Here is a 21,569-nt window from a genome sequence, read left to right on the forward strand (position 1 = left end):
CAATGTTAAATGATGGAGCGTTTTCTAAGCTTTTTAAAAGAAAAATCTTTGGCTTATCATATATTTTAAAAATAATGCTTGTAACTGCCCTCTGACCTTGTACATCTCTGTTAGCTAGTAAAATCAGTTGCTTTGCTTGTACATGCGAACCTGAAACACACATGTTTCTAATTTGGAGACACATGATGGCCACCTTGCTACTAGAGCATAGTATTTTAGCATATTGTTAACTTACTTCCAAAATACACACTGGACATTTCATTCTCAAATGTTTATACAAAGCTTGGACACAATTTTTATGGAGATTTGTTTTCTGGGTTTAGGGAGTATGCCTCCTTCCCTCACAAAGCAAAACAGTACATTTACACAACCATCTGAGCTCAATTCCTGGGTTTCTGTCTGTAGCTTTTATGCAGTATTTTCACACGCAGTTTGTTCCTTCTTTTTATTTGTGCTTCATCTGAACTTTTGCAGATGTGCCTTAAGATGGATTCATCGGTGTTTTGCCCTTTCAGAGGCAAATTGATAAACAAGAGAAAAGATGATTCCCTTTGAAAAACTATTTGAAGCTTTTCATTTAGTAGTTGTGCATAAGCTGCCTTTCCTGCTGCTTTCTAGTGCCCTTGATCTATTATCATATCTGTGGATTTCTTTTTCTCAGCAAATGAAATTGGGCTAACGCTTTTGTGCCTTCTTTCTCCCTTTAAAATGCATCCCCTATTGTTTATCAGCTCAAATAATCTTATGAGTGTATGGTATGTATCTCATTATGCCCTCCAGCATACTGCTCCATTCAGAGAAGTTCTAGGCCATTAGTTACTGCTAGCTAAATAAAAAATGTGTACAAGAGTTTTTCTCATTCAGAAGTGATAAATCGGAAAAAAAAGATATAGTAATTATTGTGAATGTATTTGTTAGGTAACTAACAAAAAAGATTGTTCCCTCTATAAAAACATTAAATATTTTAATTCTAAGAGGTAATTGGTTCCAGCACTTACAGGCTGTACTGGTTCCAGTCTTTGCATCAGACTTCTAGAATCAACTAGTTGATTTCAAAATACTTTTGGAAGGACTTGTTTCTAAGCAAGTAAAAAAGAGAAAGAGTAAGTCCAGTTAATTACAACTTCCCCTCCCCCAAACCCAGCTCCATTTTTCTTTGCTTTGACATTCCTAGAATCTTTTGTATCACAGATTCATGTTCTTACAAGATCAGTTTAGTCCTCTCGTTATCAAAAGCAGATAGATTACTTTTATTGTGTGTAACTGTCTTAGTGATGAGATCCTCAGTGCTGATTTTCTCCCTATGTCTGATTCTTCTGGTCTTGTTCTTGCATGCTGAACTTCAGTCATTTGAAGTCAATCCATACTTCCCCTATTTTTTCCCCCTGTGTTTGTGTTAAACATTCCACAGTAGTTTTGCAAGTGCCTTGCTTTGTCCTGGTATTAGCCAAAGCTTTCCTTTTTCAATTACACGTTCATTGTTTTCATCATAAAGTGAAAAATCAACAACTGAAAAAACAAGAAGCTTAAATAAAGATAATGGAAAGCAAAATCATATTGAATTAAATATTGTAAATAGGTTCTGTCATTGTCCATTCTGTCCATTGATGTCAGGGCAGGTTTTATACAGAATACAAATCTTTTTATTATTAACCCTATGTCCTTGACACAAAACGATGTACAAACCTTTTAATAGATCAATTTTGCCTTCATACCTGTAAATAGCATCCCCTGCAAATAAGAAAACGTTTACTTTTACAGGAAACTGCTAGACATCAAGTAATTTACAATCTGTTTCTCCATTGCATGTTTTGTGGTCACAGTCCAAACTGCACTGATCTTGAAATGATGCTGTTTACATGTAATAGAGTAAATGTCAGCAAAAGATTCTTCTTCCTTATTAAATGCACATTCCACAAGGTTAAACTGAATGTCTGGTATGAATTGTGCTTAATACAAACTTTCAAAGCTAGGTCCTAAAAACTTTCATCATGGTAGATTCCTTCACTCCTATTAAGTTGGGAATACTAACTACAGCAAGGGAGGAAGGATTCTCAGATTTCTAAGTTGTACCCCTAAAATGTGTGGATTGATTGCGAGAGTAAGGGAGAGGGAATGGAAGCAGAGTCTTGCTACACCCTCCACTTCTTCTGCCAGAGCAGTGCTCTGGACAGACAGAAGAAATGGCACTCTGTGAAAAAAGATGGAGAAGAGAGTGGTTTGGGATAATTCAACTATACACGTTCTTACAGCAATTCCCTTTTTAGAGCATGTTGGATGATTACAGAATAGACCATAGAAAAACAAATCTGTTCTAGAAGTGCAATCCCATTTAATACAATCATGGTAACATGCTAAAAATCACAAACACAATTCGTAAATTGAAGTTTTAGAAGAAATCCTTGTTTGCTTTACACATTCATTAAGTCAAATACACTTTCATTCCTCCTCAGAAAGTGGTTATCTTTAGATATTGGTCTTACATTGGTATATAGAGCAAGTAAGATTTAATATAGAGCAAGATCAAAAGCACTCCGGACTCATTGCAAGATTCTCATTGATTCTAATAGGTATTGGGTAACAGTCTTGTTTGGTCTTGCTTTGAGACCAGTGTGGATTTTATCGTGGGAGAAAGAGGATGTGCGTCTAGCTCCTAAGAGGATTTCTGATTAAGAAAATATTTTTAATTTCTAGAAGGACTGTCAAGGAATTTGCCCTTTTTCCAAATGTGAAAGGGCATTTATGTGAGAACAAATGAATAGATGAATGAGTATGTATAGATGCACCTGTCTTCTGAGGTTGATTCTTTTTTTCCTTCCTCCACTTCATCCCTTCCCTCTCTCCCTCTCCTGGTAATTCAGAACAAGTCTTTACAGTACAAAGACCTTTTTTACTGGTTTTTTTTTTTATTTGATATACAAGTATGATTTTTTTTTTCAGCTCTTGTTTTACTACAGTGCAGTTATTTTTCTCTTACTAGAACTATTTCTCTGGGAAGGATGCTCATGATATTATCTATTGGCTTCCTAACAGTCTTTCTAAATATCTCATTTAGAAATTATTAGCATTAGTAATAATTAAAATGACACTATCTGTTCTTCTAGAGGTGGTACAAATGCTAATAAATACTAAAGAGTATTAAGGGTATAAAAGGAGAAAGAGCCTAACCATATAATTTGATGCCATATTACATGGATGAGAACCAGAGTCTTACAAGCAAGTTGGATGTCATATTATGTGTAGTAATGTTCAGTTTTAGAAATTTCTTTTCCTTTTGATATTATGAATAAGAGCAAGGCTGAAAAAAGTGCTTGTTGTCTAGAATTTAGGTGTATTGTTTTCAGTTCTGTTGTGTATGTAGACAAAATGGACACTGTACTATTGTCTTATACAATGTGAAACCTCTGCAGTGCCCTTAAGGGTGAATAGTACATGGTTAAGTGCACTGTAGTGAGAGGATATTTTTTTTACCAGACTTTAGACGTATGATCAGAAGTTCTTTCTCAGTTTCTGCCTTAGTTCACTTCTGCACCCTGTTCTGGCTTCCCTGGTTATTCTCTTTGTATGTCTAAAAGCTTTTTGAAGGGCTATTATTTAAATGTTCAAGATAAATTTGCTTATAAATAGGAGTTGAAAAATTCTGGTCCTACGGAAGGGATAAAGAACTGTTATCATTTGACAATCCATATCCAGTTCTTAATCCACTTACCTACACCTTTTTGGTATCCAGGGATTTCAATGATTTTTCATCTTTTCAGTAAACATTGATGTGATTTAAATTGTGAGCTTTCTAAACTGTGGTGCTTTAACAAATCAACTAATGCTAAAAGCAAGCACAATAAAATAAGTTGCATACTAAATACTTTTAATTTTGTTAATTTATTTTAAATATTAAAAAACTGTTTTCCTGTATCTTCAAACTTTTACCTAAATTAGATACTTTACTGTGGGTGAGCTCAAATTGTCAGATTTATACTAAACTCTGATCTGGTGGTATAGTGTAAGTTTAAATTGATCTTGATCTTAGACTGGTAAAAGAAAAGTGGACACATTCAAGACAGACAAGTTTTATAGTTTATTAAAATCATACTACATCCCAATTACTTATATGAAAGCAAAACCAAACAGTAGTTCAAAACAAACAAGCAAAAAAACCCCCAATGTGCAGTGTAAATAAACTAATTTTGGAGGCAGCAGAAGCATACATAATGGTTTTTTTAAATAATATGATTGCTATACCAGAAAACAGTAAAAAAACCCCCCAAACAACAAAAAACCAAAACCACAATAATAAAGATATAAATTTCTTTTAATTATTTTCAGGTTAACTTAGTATGCAGTGTGAAATATGATCGTCAGTGAAATTTAACATCATGTCTGGACACATCTATGCATTTTCTCAGTAGCAAGAGAAGTTAGAATAATAATTCCAAATGATTTGCATTGCTACGTTCACTTCTGTACCGGTAATATAGACAGACTGACTGACCACTAAGCAGACAAAGCAAAACAAAACAAACCCGAAACCTACTATTTCACTAAAATTTAAATAATATATATTAATGGCAATATGGGAATTATCACCAGTCATGTCATCTAAGTTGTATTACAACTTCAGATTTTATAATAATCTGTATTCTAGCAGTTTGAAAGTTTCTGATAACTTTCAGGGCCAGGAACATTTAGGGACCTGTGCCTCTAGATAGAGCAATTAGTTCTGAAGCTCTGCCCAGAAACGGGAACATTTCAAGCACTGTATGAATTTAACAAACCTACTAATAAGTCATTCACTGCCAGAATAACTATGCAGTCCAAGTGTTGGTAACCAGTAAAACAAAGGCACCAGATTTAAGTAAGCATAGGAAATCATCCTGAAGGATAGCTCTTTGCTGCTGGTGTTCATCTGTTTATCCATCCTCTTCGAGTCAATTGTAGAGCTCATGTTTAGCGATATTACAGAATATATTAATTAGCTTTAGACCCTTTGTGTGTTTGTAACCCAGAATATTTGCAACAACTTGAGAGTTGGAACTTGTAGAAATTTGAAGTCAGTGCACAGATCCTACATGAGATACAACAAGGACTGTCAAAACAACCAGCCCCTAAAATAAATATTATCCCACTTTATGCAAGGTGAGTCTATGTGTTCCCCAATAGAACAACCCAACAGAACAAATTTCAGAGAAAACTTACTTACAGTCTCACAAAACAGCATTAAATTACTTTGTGGTGGAATGAAAATGTATTATGCACGTTTAGTTCTCTTGTTCATGTTGTCCACAGCTGAAGTGCAATTGAACTAGTTGTCTCCATAACTTGAGGAAGGTCACCCTCAAAACATAAAACTTAATAGTCCAACAATCAAATAGCCATAACATTTTGAAAAGACTGTTCTTAATTTTTCTGCTATTGGTAGCACTCTAATACTGATGATCCCATTTTTAGAAACTTATTTTCAGTGTTTTCTGTATGAGATAAAAAACCTAAATATGCAGATTTTAATGTAAATTGTGTCACTTAGTATTACATGATGTGTGTCTTACAACCATTAGTTTTATTTGGAGTTATCTTTATTTAGAAAAATATTCCAACTCCATGCATGAATGTTTGTACAGTTTTTGATTAGGAAGGAAATATCTACTATATAACAGATAAGAGAATAGTTATATCAATAATTTCTGTTAGGAAATCTAAATATATTAATGTTTATACATAATATATGTTTGCATATATAAACAGAACTAACCATGGACATCTATTTTGCACTAACAAATTTTTCTTTATTGATGTAATAATGAAAATAGAACTCACTCCATTTAAACACGAATGCATGAGGCCAGAATTTTGTTTATGGTGTACATAATGTTCATGGAGTGTCTGATTTCATGAATCAGTTCTGATACTTTGATCTTTAGTCATCTGGCTTATTTGTAAAATCAGCATAATTCTTAAAAAAAAAATTAATTATTTATGACTAAAGTTTCTAACCGAACTTTGCATTTAAAGTAATCACTCCGGGTAATTTAAATACAATCTTTCCTGTCAATATTTTGTATTCATGAGAAAAAGAGAACAATTAGTTTATGCAATGAAAAGAATCACAGTCACAGACTCACAGAATAACTTAGTCCGGAAGGGACCTCCTGTAGATCATCTAGTCCAACCCTGTGTTCAGGTGGGATTAGCTGGAGTGAGGTTGCCCAGGACTGTGTCCAACTGGGTTTTGAACTTCTCCACAAACTCTCTGGGCAGTTTGCTCCAGTCAATCACTCTTACAGTGAAAATGTAAGAATATTCCTACAAGTAGGGATTTCTTTTCTATTAACTTCAACACAAAGTTCAGAGAGCAGATGCAGACAGAGATGACTTAACCATTTTACAAGTGGTACACATTTAGATTTTTTTTGTGTGTGTGTTAATTATTCTCATTTTAAAAACAAGGCTGCTAGACAGTGCATTAGAAATTATTGAGTCATTTGCATTAATAAAAATTATGTATTTTAGAAAAATGTGTAAAATCTTCAAAGGGTGGAGCCATTTTATTACAAAGATGTTTGGAACGTATATGTAATTTTTTAGTGTACTCTGCTATTTCCTAATTTCAATCATCAGACCTTTGCAGCTCCTGTGTTTTCTCTTTTGCATATTTCACAAGAGCTAACTTCTTTCCTTTCTGTCATCTTTATAGAATTCTTTTTAAAGAGAGAACTAGAATTGTAGTTTTCATCTCTGTTTTATGACTCTCTTCTCCATAGCAACATTTACGTTTCCTCTGACTGGTATACTTTGCATGCAGTGCACAGTCTATCCTTGACTAAAATCCTGTAGTTACTGCAAAATATGTGGTAGCACAGTAAAATGATTATGTGAACAAAGAAGGATTTGGTATTGAATCCCTTGAAAAATCAAGTGCATTTTCCTTACAGATGTTGGCCTAGTAAGCTGCAAGTTAATGTCACTCTTTTGATATTTATACTGAAATCTTAACATGAACATCCCAGTAGGAGGCTGAATTTGATTTCTTCCTCCATGTATGCATATAATTATCTCTCATGCCTCTAGTACTTACATGGTTCTAGGAAGTGGAGAGTAAGTGCATAGATTGTAAAAGAAAAATTGCCAAAAAATGTGATATTTAAATGCTGTATCTTATAGCAACTGAGTAAGTAGATTTTAAAGCAGAAAATTTACATTTTCTGCTAGAAATCCAGAGTTTGAATGATCTTTCTATTCTTTCCCAATTTTTTGCCATTTTGGGGAAAAGCTGTGGAAGTCTGCCTAGCAATGTATGAAATGCTTTGCATTTCTTTATACATGCAAATAAACCATTATCTACCCCTACATTTAATTATATTTTATGATGCCATAAACTAACAACCTGTATTATAGAGTACCTGGCACAGGTATGCACTAAGTGTTCTATTCTTTTTTTGTCTCATTCTTTTCTGAGGAGCTTCACTGACGTGTGACGTCTTCCTCCTTGCTGTGGATTTAAGTACAGGACCTACATGCTTGCCACGATATTTCACATCTTTCCTGAAAGTGTATTTCCAAAAAGTAAAAGTTCTAATACATACATTCAATGCCAAATTCAGAGTCAGTGTGTGACTTGTGCAGGATGAATCTGAACATTGCAAACCACCATAAACTTAGCTATGCATAGATGTTAAATTTGGTCTACCCCAGAAACTATTTACAGAAATGGCTGTACCATCAAAACTGTATTCATACTTGTTGATTATTTACTGGCATGTTTGTACTTAATTTTTATTGATTTGTATTCTATCTGATTATGGAACAATCAAGGCAGTAGTAGGGTTGTTAGCCTTTTTCTGAGACTCGTGACATTTATTTAAATGCTTGGCAGGAGAATAGGACTGTGGAAATGAGGTCAGTGAATATAAAGTTATTTATTTTTGAATACTTTAACATAAATACACTGCAATAGTATAATTTTTTGACAAAGATAATTTCATGCAATCATTCGAATAATAGAAAATGGAAAGTTAATGTCACAGTGTTTTATATTATTTTCGTTTCTCTAATAATAGAAATCATAGGTTATTGGTGTAACAAGGAACTGTTGGGTATAGTTTAGTCCTGCAGGAGATTTTTTTTTTTTGCTATTCTTCAAACAAATGTAAGGTTGAATTCTGATCCAACAGAACAATAACTTTATAATACTAGTCTGTTTTCCTTTAAGACTTCTAGACTTGATTTCTTGGAAATCTAGGATATACAGCTATATGTTTTGAATAAATTTTTGAAATGGCTACAAAATATTTTAGAAGTGTATAGCCTTTTTGTTTTGGAATTATCATGAAGTCATTTACAAAATCAGTCTTTATGAACTTCTTTTGTTAAGGGTGAAAGGAGACAGAGTTTTATGAGGTCTGGCATGGAGTACTTAGCAGAACTACTGGTCCTGTAACATATGCTTCCTGCTTCTAGAGACTATTTCTGATCTATCTATGGTTTTGTTTGTTTCATTCATGTTGACCTCACAGTTATCCAATCCAAGAAATAGTGCAACATCCTTGATGCTGGACTCCTTTGCCTGTCTTGGTTTGTTTTACCATGTTAGTAGTGTCTGCAATTTTTCCTTTTCTGATAATACCAAACACATTTCCATGAAGGGCTCAAAACAATACTAGATTATTTGCAAATGTGGAAAGCATGATACTGAGTGCAATAACAGTATTGGAAAACCTCCTACAGTTATTTATTCTGTGTTACATTGTGTGACAGGACCCCAGGTTGACCTGAATTTAGAGGTGGAATTCTCAACGTGTCTTACTGGAATCAAGCATACTGTGAACCTCAAGGGGCTTGCAGTCTCTGAAGGGTATTTTTCTACAATACAAAATAGAATAAGAAAATTTGTTAGGTAAAGAAAATTTGGGTTTTCTGGGAAAGATAGATTGAAAGAGAGTTTGAAAGAAAATCCCCTTCCCTTTTCTTCACTGTGTCCTTGCAAGGCCCCATGCTCTAATCTAGCTTTTTAACCTATCCGTTTTTTTTAGGTTGCAGCAAAATTTACACAGTTCCATCAAAATCCCGAAGTCCGCTTTTCTACATGAGAAAATCCTCTCAGGTTTCCCCTGGTGCTTTATAGGTCTGCAGGCTCCTGTCCCTGCCATACCTGGCTGTACTGCAACAGCCTCTTCTTCCTCAGCAGTTGTGCGGAGGAAGGTACACTTCCCTCCAAAGGGCTCCTCCTGACCCAGCCGACAGCAAATGGCCGGACTTCCTCCCTGCACCTCAGCCACGGTCATTTTAACAAAACGTGTATTACCCAGATGTTAAACTAGGAGCAAGTAAAACAGATATATGCCCTCTTATGTGTCTTCTTTAGAGACAATCATTAGAGGGAGGAAGAGGCAGTAATGGAAAACAAATAGGAACAGGAGGTACTTTGGGATGGCTGGAGCTGGATAAAGACACCAAAATGGCATAGTTTACCATAGGTGCAAGTAGAATAGAAAGATCTGCAGTGCTTTTTGAGAGCCAGGGAAAGATCACGTAGTTTACTGCAAAACTGCCTCTTGGCAGTGTATAAAGCAAACCGCAGGAATCAGAGGTACCCGCTGGGTTTTACACAGAGACAGGCAGTTTTTAGACTATGCAATAAAGGGTCAGACCAGAGGACTATTACTGTTATTGTTAGGAAAATTATTTGTTTCCTATGGCCTCCCAGAAGGGGTAATGTCAGACAAACCTCCGTAGTTTATTTCAAAGGAATTTGTAGCAATTATTAAACTGAATTGCTGACATATAGGATCTTGTAACAGCCAAGTTTCAAATCAGCAACAGAATGAAGATTTGTCTCGCTGTAACAAAGAGAGACTTTTTTTTTTTTTTAAGGAAACGACTGTGAACCTGGATTTTTAAACTTAGGTGAAAAGTGACAAGAATGCCAGCCCAGGAAAAGGCATAATGGGATGTAAATCTCATCTGCTGACCCTTTTATTCTTAATCAAGAAGAGCTTTGACTACTAATATTTCCGAGCAAGGAAATAGTCTTGATTTTATAAAAGGCTATAGATGGGATTGACAAACTGAATTCAGCAACACGTAATATAGAACTCTGATTTGTAAAGTCTTATTAATGTGCTTTTGAAAATAATCTCAGTAAAAGCAATAGGGATAGTTTTATATACAAAAGTATGTAGCGTCTAGTTTGTGTGGTAATTATTAATAGGAAATCCTCACTTGGATTCCATCTGACTAATTCCCTCACATGGCAAAACTTGACCAAACCATATGTATCTGAAGGGATGTGCTCAAATAGGAGTAAACTCAAGTTCTGAAAACAGTAAAAATTACATCAGAGAGTACTAATATTTGTATAAGGATTCAAGTTAAATTTGAAGTCCCAGTAGAGCATTTTGTGTGTGCATGCATTTGTGTTTTGAGTTTTTATGTTTGTTCAGGTTTTTAATATTCTCCCCTGTCCTGTCCCATCCCCCCCCTCCTCCTTCTTGAACCTATCTCCACTGTATGTGGGCTATAAGCTTTCTAATTTAGTTTGAATATTATCTGGAAGGAAGTATTTCTGCAATGATACTTCTGTACCTAACATTGCATATGTTGCCTTTAATGCCTTGACTGTACTTGAAGTACTGTTTTGTAGAATATGGCATACAAATTAGCTCATTATGGAAACATCTGAGTTTGCTATGTGTAGCGGGCTTTGGCAAACTGTAGAGTTCTTTAATATTTATTCCAAAGGTGGAAATTTGGACATCATTCTTTACTGCACCTGTCTTTATCTGAGATACCAATGGAAGGGTTCTTGTTATTTTTACATGTATTTAGCAAGAAGGTGGCATTAAAAAAAAACCCAACCAAAACCCCAAACCACAAAAAAAAAACAGAGAGAAAACTAGTTTCAATAGGAAAGTAAAAAATTTGTATTGCAACTTTCTCCTTTTGTTTGAATGAAAAAAAGAAAAAGCTTCCATTTATCAAAGTAGTTAACCAAGTTGAAGACTAGTAAGTAGATAAACATTCAGAAAAGCTTTAAACTGCTCTAAGTAATGCTCTAACTTGTTATACAGGATTTAGCTCATGTATTTACAGTTCATCAGGTATCTGCAATTTCTGCAGCAACCCTTGTATATCATTCTATATAATCAATTATTTAAACAACAGGTTTTGAAGAAACACATATAAGTCATACTTTAATGTGACTATGGCTTGTATTTTGCTATTGGATCATTCAGGTTTTAGGATGAAAGGATTTTACTTGCAGCAATTCTCCCTGCCATGGATTTTGTTACATTTTATATTGTGAAAACAGAGAAATTGTGGCTGGTTGCTTTCAATATTTGTGAATTAGAGAGCATGTGACAATTCTCTTTCATGACCTATACTAATGTGGACATTAGCTTTTAGCAAAGTACTATACGGAAGTTGTATTTTCTATCTGTTTTAATTCAGAGCAAGGACAAAAGGTCAGTCAGAAGCTCACTGGAGATCTTGAAGGTCTTTTTGGTATTGATTCACCTGCCTGTTTCTATGTTCAGCTGATGCCTGTAAAGAAACAATTTGTATTGGAAAAAGAAATTTTCTGAGAAGGTGGATTTAGCACAAGGCTAAATTGCTGTGTATAGTGGATTTCTCTATGAGTATGTGTCGTGGTTTAACCCCAGCCAGCAACTAAACACCACGCAGCCGCTCACTCCCCCCCACCCAGTGGGATGGGGGAGAAAATCGGGAAAAGAAGCAAAACCCGTGGGTTGAGATAAGAACGGTTTAATAGAACAGAAAAGAAGAAACTAATAATGATAATGATAACACTAATAAAATGACAACAGCAATAATGAAAGGATTGGAATGTACAACTGATGCGCAGTGCAATTGCTCACCACCCGCCGACCGACACCCAGCCAGTCCCCCGAGCGGCGATTCCCCGCCCCCACTTCCCCATTCCTATACTAGATGGGACGTCCCATGGTATGGAATACCCCGTTGGCCAGTTTGGGTCAGGTGCCCTGGCTGTGTCCTGTGCCAACTTCTTGTGCCCCTCCAGCTTTCTCACTGGCTGGGCATGAGAAGCTGAAAAATCCTTGACATTAGTCTAAACACTACTGAGCAACAACTGAAAACATCAGTGTTATCAACATTCTTCTCCTGCTGAACCCAAAACATAGCACTGTACCAGCTACTAGGAAGACAGTTAACTCTATCCCAGCTGAAACCAGGACAGTATGAAAGTAAGAGGAGAAGAATTCAAAAAAAGGGAAAACTGTATTGTGCCTGTAATAGGTTATTTTTCTGAGTTCCTCTCTGTTACCTACAATGGGTTTTCTTCTTCCTAAAGTGAAAACAGAGCCCATTTTTCAACTCTTGATAAATAAGGTATTTTATATGTAATGGAGTCTACTCCCTGCTCTCTGTGCCTTTTTACATGAGTTGTTGCTTATAGTAAATACTATGCATGGCTAGGTACTAGGTATGGCTAATCTTATCTAAGAACATCTGTGTGATATAAATATGTATATATGCATAAGCACCTTTTATTTGCATATATGTACATATACTCATACTTGTGTTTACAGTACAGAAATGTATTGTCCTATGCATACATTATTGTATATTATGCATATATGATAATAGGTTTGCATAAGCAGTCAGTAACTTTCTATTACCATTTTATTTTTCTTTTCTCTGTCGTAGAGCATACAACCTTCTACTTCAATATGATAAACTGCTTTTAATGTCAATTTCATTCATAATAAGTGTAGGTTTACATGTTTTAAAACTAAAACTATCTTCATGTTGAATTATATTTGTGTATAGGAAGATGGAACTACTTCAGGTGTGGTACCACATCTGATGAGAAAACAGTCCCTCTCAGTATTGTGGTATTTAACAAATTGCATGGTGCTTTTGTGTTACTTAGTAGAGAAGCTGTCAAATAATAAAATAAGTTAATAAGCTCTCAATAAGTTGAATCAACTGGCAATGTAAACCGAGTTTCTCTAGTTTCTTTCCTTTATACTTTGCTTTATATTATGTTTGTGATTTTCTGAATACAACAGCTAAAGTAGCTGTTCAAATTAATTTAATGTATAATGATTGCTTGTTCTGTTTTGTTGTTTTCCAGCTCCCTCAGGCTCAAAAGGTAAAATACTTTAATCAAATCTTAGTCATTCAAAGTAGTCACCAGTCCTTCATGTTTCCATGGTGTTGTGAGCATGGTACGGTAGTGATCAGTGAAACAGTTCACCGTGACGGGGGCTCTGGAGTTGAGCAGCAAGAAGGGTAGCTGACATGAAGGCCAGCTAAGGTACTTGCTGAGGGCAGCTCTTCAAACATATGAGCTATTTTGACGTGATAGGCATATAGTAGCCTACAACTTTAAAGCAACAGGGAGACTATTTTATCAACAATTTGAAATAATAGTAAGGATTAAAAAAAGTCACCCCATTATTCCCTGTGAAACATCTCTGGATCATTTTGTCTCCATTGTAGAGGCTGCAGAACCCATGGTGTAGCTGGTACCCTTTCACTGCTCCCCACTGTATCTGTCAACGCACCTTTGAATACATCCAACATTTGACTTCTCCGATAGGTTGCATACAGTTTTCATATAACATGCTCTTGCCTTTAAACAACTTCTGCATTGATATGGTATGTTCCCAGAGTCACCACTGCACATCATGATAGCACAATTGATTCTGGCAAACTTGAAGAATTGCTTGATGCCTGTTGCACCATCCTTGTATATTTCACAAATGTAATTAAAGCTTCCAGAAAATAGAAAATCTAGATGGTGTTTTGTGGTTTGCGGTGAAAAATATTAACATGAAAAAATGAGTGGAATATACTGGGAAATTGCAATACTCACTTGTCCAAGTCGTTCTTATTGTGCTAGGTAAGGCACCTTTAAAAAGAAATGTCATAGCAATTAATCAGTTAAACATCACTGTTACTAACAGTCTTGGGTGATGATCAAAGTTCAGTTTTTAATGAAAGCTATAGGTTATGTGATCTTCAATGAATAGCTTTTGCAGAATCCTGAAGGCATCCACAGAACTCAAAACTTTGAAATGGTTAATTAATGTATCTCATCCACTTTTTAGTTTAAAAAGCAAGAAATATGAGCATGGGAGCTTTTATTTTTATGATGCTATGTATGTTTGAAATTTCCTTGCTCATAGAGCTCAGAAAATTCTATTTCAAATCTGCAGGTAATATACTATTTTGTGACACTGGACTATGTCCATAGTTTGTTCTTACGTTTTGATAGTTGCAGAGCCTACCAAATGTGACATGGTAACAAAAACTTTTTTTTTTTTCTTCTGGAAATAGGCAGTTTAAAGAAATCTTTTGTTTACAGCTTCCTGGAAAAGTAGAAGGACTAAAAGACTGGCTAGACTGGCTAACTTTGGCTTTCTCATGTTCGCCTGCTTGTCTAAAAGTTTATGCCAAATGCTTCTCTTAACAGTTTGCAGAAAGAAGAGAGAGTGAGGCTATGATATTGCTGGGGCAGAAAGATATAACCAGTCAGGCTGTTTACCAGATTGTGTCATGTGGTGCTGTATTATACGCTCTGATGTCCACAGTTCTGAGTTATTAAATAATGTTGTGGTACAAATTAGTCAAGTTCGAGTTTAGCGAAAAAGCACACATTTTTCATGGAAGGTCAAAAATGCCAATTTTCAGTGTGTTTAACACTTGAGCAAAATAATGTAGAACTAAGCCACATATTTTGTATATGTATGCATAATGTCTAGTTGACTGTATACTACTTTCATGCAGAGAAAGAGGAGAGGGATGGGAAAGAAGGAATGGGATGGGGAGGGAAGACGGGTACAAGTAATCCAGAAGGGCTTTTGATAAATTCAGGTAAGAAATAAGTCTTTTCATAAGCATGGCCTTAGAGCTTATGAGCAAAACAAGAGAATCTCTTGCTATCTGCAAGGTGAAGGGAAGCAGCACAGGGCTGATGCACGCCTTTATGAATGACTAGTCACTAGTGTACATGTTTTGCCATATGGTGTCTGAACTTGTACTGTATTTTTGTTGGAATCTATGTATCATCTTGCAAATGTTTTCTCTATAAACATTTCAAACAGTCATGTCTCTCTAAACATGTTCACTTTAATCTTTGAGTGATCTGAAAGAAAAATGTGGCATCCCAAGTTTACCTTTACTATTTTATATCCGTTATAAATACTTGGTCATCTTGATGAAATGCGTTATGTCTTTTCTGTGAAACACTGGCTACAGTCTTCTCAGTGTTTAGTCAATGTTCTATGGTGATTAGCTATTGATTTTGAAGACCTGTAGGTTTTCAACTGTCTACAGCAGTTAAACAACAATTAAAACCTGTTACTGTTATGCTATCTGCTCTAAATCAAATTGTTGCAAATTCAGAAGTGGAGTGCAGGTGAAATGAAGTATTGAGGAGTTTAAGGTGGATGTCTGTTGCACCATGATATTTGTCTTGAAAAGATCTTTGTGATATACCCTATACTTAAAATAGAAAATACCACAAACCCCTCCCCCAAACCCCACTATAATTTCAGGTGGTAGAGATGCTGATTTAATATGGTTATGTAGCTTTCAGAAGAAAATACGTCTAGAAAGGTCTAATGTATCTAAAGGAAAGAGCCATTAACCAGACAAATGGAACAAATTTATGTGAATTTGATATGTCCTCTATGTTACTTTTCTACATGTTTTTAGGTAACCATCCCACAGGGCTCTGAAAATAGTAATAAAACAAAGTCGTCAAATTTACCAATTTTCAGACTTTTTCAGTTTGGCTTCAAAAATGACCTTTATCTTTGAAACACTTTTGAAAAGCAGCTTTTGTATTCATCAATGAGCAAAAGCTATTATTCCTTAATAGCTCAAAAAGGTGTTTAGTTTCCTAGTAGGAAAGCTTTACTTGCTTTCTTGAGCAAACACAGCAGGATTCAAAATCTGTTGTCCTACTCCTGCTGTGATGTTTTATTCTACTTAGCTTGTGTGAAGAGGTAGAAGTGAATAAATTAGGCACACAAATGAGAAGCAGATAGTTGTGTTTAGGAACATTTAGGAAAGTTTTTTTTAATGATTCTCTCATGAATGGAATCATATTTCCTCCATATAGAAATGTTTTGATGATATTTGTTGCCCAAAAGTTCCTGACAGCTTTCTTCTCTCTTTCTGTGTTATCCCTTAACTTCTGTAAGTAGTGCTTTGCCCTCCTTTTATCTTGATGCGATCATCTTTCAGCCATTTGGGAGCATCATTTATCATTCCCTGCATCATTTACCTTCTTATACTTTGAAGTGTTGAATTAACTGTCACTGGGAATAGAAAATAGAAAATTTGCAAAGCTGCTATTTCATTGAAGTGCATGACTAGTGATTTTAGCATTTTTATAAAATTATAGGAGTTAAATTGAATCTAATGAAGTACAAAATAATCATGAAGTAAACATTTTGACCCTGGTTTAGCATTCCTTTTGATCTGTTTCCTGCTGACGAGAGGCTATTGTCTTTCAGTTTTCATAATGTATATAAAGTTGAGTGATCCATTCAGAAAACTGCATTAAAATTTTCACTTACATGTCAATCGCAATCTTAAATTTAGTTTCCAAATCTCTCTCTCTCATTCCTCAAGAAGCAAGCTGACTTTTAATAACAATTTTGAGTCAGCAATTTGCAAATTTTAACTAAGTAACTATTTTACAATATGAGGGGTTTTGCTGTTTCATTTCTTTGTGCTAAACATGGAAATGTCTCTCTAACTTTATACACTCACACAGGTTCCCATACTGTCCCAGGCCATAATTTGAATCTAAGCCAAAATAATAGTTATTCCTATATAAAACACATTTAAATGGTCAATTTCCAATTCTCTGACGCTTCCAGCTTGCCTCATGACTCTACTCAGCACATAAAAGCACAGTAGTCACAGGAGAAGACAACACCTCGTGAAGCAAGCCTATGCGGAGTGGGGAAAGGAAGAAGGGGGGTGGGTTGGGAAGGTGGTAGAGTTATGACAAGATAGTGAAGAAAAACGAAAAGCTTCAGCATGAACCTCATACTTCAAATACATCCCTACGGAACTGCTGTCTGTTGTGGGTAAAGTTTCAGCAGCAGCATTGTGGCAACCACTTTCAACACTGGTGCCTTGTCAGAGGGTTTGCAGTGTTCCCATGCCCCACAGTTTCAGCCCACTTTCAGTCCCCCTGAATATAGCAATGTTTTTCCCCTACTTTCCGATTGTTTTTTTCACAAGGCTGCATAGGCTATGCCAGCAGACCTTCTCTTTCCTCGCTCAAGTCCCTTAAGTCCTATTTCCTTCCAGGTCTACAGACCAAGGGTTCCTGTGTCAGCATAGCTGCACAGCCCTCCTCAAACAGTTGCTCAAGTGCCTCTGTTTAGCCCCATCATATCTCCTAACCTTGCTTCATTTTTAGATTCAGAATGTTAGCTCCAATTTTAAGCTCTGTCCTACAGATCTAACGGCCTTATGGACCTTTTCTGCATTTTAGCCTGTTGGTAATTTAATTAAACATTGTGGAAATCAAAGCTCCTGTTGTGGGATGGTGAAAAGCCAACTAGGAATGCTGTAGATTCAGGGAGATTAGAATTCAAAGGAATGTTACTGGGCTAGAGGTTAGTCTATGAGCAAATTTGGGCATTGTTGTGGTTATTTGATAGTTTTCATGAATCAGAATTGGTGGGAGGTGAATCTGACTTTGCTTGACACTGTTTGCTGCAACAGATATCCTGTTCTGTGGAAATGCACTACAGTTATTACAGTCCAATGTAAGTGCAAAAATGAGAAATATGTCAAGCAACAAAAAAGTTAGTGTAAAAAAATTTCTTATTTTGTTTTGCTAGACATTGTTTAAATTGGGAAATGGAGATTGGATAGAATTAGCACTATGGAAGTTAAATTCTGAGCTGAATAGTCCTGCTAGGATTTCCTGATATATATATACACATATATATATTTATATATGTGTATATATATATAAAAATAGAGATAATGAATCTGTATTAAAAAAAAGATATTTTGAGGTTTCAGATCTAATATTTTCTTGGATTAATATCTTTTTAATATGGTGAAAGTTGGTGAAAAAATTCTAGAAACCCTGACACAAGTTGTGGTTGTCTAAAACACAAAGTCTAACCTCTGAAAGATAGTGGGAAAAATATGAGTTTTAGATCTCAAAATTTGTTTCCTTTCTGTGACTAGTTATAGTTCAAAAATTAACAACAAAAAGTAGAATCGCCCCATCAAATTTGCCTTTTATTTAAATTAATTTGTATATTGTTTATTCTGCTTTTTTTTAATTCATCAGTAACACTTAGGGAATATGTATATTTAACACAATATAAAAATACCACTTCATAGCCAGCTAAAGTGAAACAATATTGCATATTGTCTTTGAAAAAAATCAGGAATAGCATCTAAAAAAGGTTATGGGCTTTGTAACTGTCCTTACTTGTTCTTTCATCTCAGGAGATATCCACTGGTCCATCGCTGGCAGAGCCTGGCTTCATTATAATCATTGCACAATATATGTAGACAAGAATAACATTGTATTATCAGTAATAGATATGGACACTGCTAACTCTGTGTCAGAAATTCTGGACAACCTACTGTAACTCTTCTTGGCTATACACTCCAAAGGAAAATGGTTCAGGGATCCTTCTCAAATTCCTATTGCCGTAATGGAAACATGTAAGGAAATGGATATTCTTTCCTGTATATGTGTTTCTGGAGTAATTCTGGAGTCTGCCTTAATCTTTGCCCTGGGAGATGGATGTTAGTGCTAGATGTCAGGCTAAACTCTCTTTGGTTTATATGCTTCATGTGAGAAGTAAGTGGATGCTTGTATATTTGTTGTTTCTGGAGATTTATTTGAGGTTGTTCTGAGGAGCATAACTCTGTTCAGCAAAGAGTTAAAGGGAAAACTGTAGCAGTTAAATCTATTTCTAAAAGGAGTTTTTCTCCAAATATAAAACTATTAGTGCTAGGCATTACAGATCTGTGACTTTCTCAGAGAGTAAGTTCTGTTTCTTTATTCTAAACAGACGAGTTATTTAGACTGAGAATGCATTTCTCCTCGTTTTTGAGATGATTTTTAAAGGTTTGTTACTGTTTGCTAAGCATTTTATTAGACTGAGTGTCCATGGCCGTTGTATAGATTCTTGCCTAAAACTGTTACCACTAGGTCTTTTCAATAGAACAACTTTCTGGGGCAAACCACTAGACCATAGATGATAACTTACAAAATCCTGGGATCTAGTTGAAAACTCTGTTTTTCTTTGGGGGTCTAGTTTTAGTTTTTCTTGCCAATGTCAGCCAAAGTAGCCTTGCAATTCTGAAACAAAACATACTGGTGCAAGTTGGAGGAACTACAAGAACTTACTTTTTTGCAATACTATTAGATGAACATGTTGAAAAATGAATATTCCGTAGCATAATTAATCCAAACTTCAAATGAACTGAACTCAAGCATTGAAATACATGTATTTTTACTCTACCATTGTAATTCCATGTTTTAGAGAGCCATAGGAATAATAAGTTAAACTACTTGTGTTTATGTGAGGATATCTTTCCAGACTTGAAGGAATAAGAAACATATGAGGGGCTGTACAGTTCAGTAGTCTCCCATAAGCATGTATACCCATATGCATGAATCCACACACATTTAATATTTCACTGAACCAAATTCCCATGAATTCTTATTGCACCAATTTCACATTTTTGCATGTTCATTAGCCGGTCAAGCACTGTCAAATCACTGGCATTTCATAGTTCTTTGAGGCTAAAGTTGCCTTGTATTTTTCTTGTAATGGTGGCTTAAATGGTGGCCAAGTTCCGCTTAAATATTCCTAGAATCACCTGACAGAAGAGGTCTGCTAGTTTCACTCATGATGTAAAAGAGATGGGAATACCTTCTGCTAAGGGCAAGAAGGAAAGAAAATGAATTAGTGAAGATCTTGAGTGGAAGCTAAGCTCAGAAAGAAATTAAATTGAGGTTTGTTTTGTTGCTTTTGGTTTATTAATAAACCCCAGAGGGAATTATGTTATTGTGAGTTGATATTCTTAGCAGAAGATGAAATTTGTAGTGTATTCAAATGTAGAACTAAATCACAAATTAACAGCTCAGCAGAAAGGTAGAAAATGGAAGAATTTTTGAAAAGGCTGGTGGAACAACAGCTGCTGCAATATGAAAACTTAATTGTATACTGGCAGTACTGAAAAAGAGATGCTCATTCAGCATAGGGAGGAGTCCTTTTTTCTGGTTTTCAGAGGAGAAACTTGAATATGAAAATATACCTTACTGTGAAGGAGCTCTGCCTGTGTATACACGGTTTGCTTGTGTTCAGAGCTTCCAGTACGTAGTGTGCCTTTGCCACAGGAAGGACTGTCATGATCCTTCGCATTGCTTTCACATTACCATGGAGAATTTATTCAGGATCAAACCACTGGTGTACACAGCAGAAGCCACTCAAGTCTCATACATTGTTGGGGACTCCCAGACACATCCACTGGTCCTATTCTGTGTGACGAAAAAGGCAGACCAATACTAGTCAATAGATTAGTCAGACTAGTAGAATAGTGAAGACTACTGAGGTTTGAGAGAACTGAATTTAGGGAGGAAGCACAGACTGTGTTTATGAAGGAAGATGCCTTTGTATGTAAACTGGCATAGACAAATCCATGTTTCCTCTCATGAAGGTATCTTCCCGATTCATTAAGGGAGATGCTGATTACAGCACTCATCAGCTGTAGTCCTTAATCAAAATGAATCAGTTGGAGAACAACTTAATTGCATTCAAGCAGAAGAAACTGAACTAAACCTTAGGTAATTTTTTTTTCTTTTTTCTGTTTTTTTTTTTCCCCCTAAACAGTGACCACTGTGCTTTATGAGGCAGCCTACTTCCCCATATTACATTCCATGCTTGAAAAGAAAACATTCCAATATTTGGATGGATAAACATTTTTTTTAATAAAATGTCTTTGCAGAATTCCTGTGATAAGGTAAACTCAGGGTTTTGTTTTGAAATGCATAAGGCTCATGTAAACATGCTAATTTGGCTTTTGGAAAAAGCAGGAACTTCTTGCTATTCTATGGGGAATAAATATCTAACAGAGTAAGGAAAATCTGAAAGGACAGGCACTTAGTGCTATACTGCATGTAATCAGAGTTCTGTATTGTTTAGCATGAAGATGACTTACTCTGCAAGAGTGGACACTTGCTGATGTCAGACATTTAAGATGGTTAGTGCATTTATAAATACAGATCTAAATAAATATAGGAAAGTGTATGTAAATATAAGTAAATATTTATCCTATAAATATAAATAAATAATACAGGCCTGGCCCCATTTGCCTTTTCAAAGAAATTACTCTCTAAGAAAGTGACTTTGATATCTGTAATACCTTTTAAAAAAGCCATGAGTAATTTATTGCATGTTTTTCCATTTTTATTTTTCTGTCCAAAATTTTTGGATCCTTATATTTATTTTCTCATTTCATTTTCATTTGACTAATTTTAATTTGCTGACTGAAGCATCGGACAATGCCTTAAGCGTTGCTCT

At 35.4% G+C, this 21,569-nt stretch overlaps 1 protein-coding gene across 5 annotated transcripts in view; it reads left to right on the top strand.

Annotated features, from left to right (window-relative positions):
* Positions 1-21,569, top strand: part of CACNA2D3 (calcium voltage-gated channel auxiliary subunit alpha2delta 3) — a 478,462-nt gene that overhangs the window by 327,492 nt on the left and 129,401 nt on the right. For 4 of the 5 annotated variants that reach the window (XR_008233512.1, XR_008233513.1, XM_052777209.1 and 1 more), the window contains one exon: positions 13,112-13,129. The exons of the other annotated variant lie outside the window; for it this stretch is intronic. Coding sequence is in view for 2 of the 4 variants with exons in the window: in XM_052777209.1 (XP_052633169.1) it covers positions 13,112-13,129 (18 nt within the window). In the remaining 2 variants the exon portion in view is untranslated. The remainder of the gene's footprint in view (positions 1-13,111; positions 13,130-21,569) is intronic. 5 annotated transcript variants of the gene reach the window in all.

This window comes from Harpia harpyja, chromosome Z (genome assembly GCF_026419915.1).
Source record: "Harpia harpyja isolate bHarHar1 chromosome Z, bHarHar1 primary haplotype, whole genome shotgun sequence".
NCBI lineage: Eukaryota > Metazoa > Chordata > Aves > Accipitriformes > Accipitridae > Harpia > Harpia harpyja.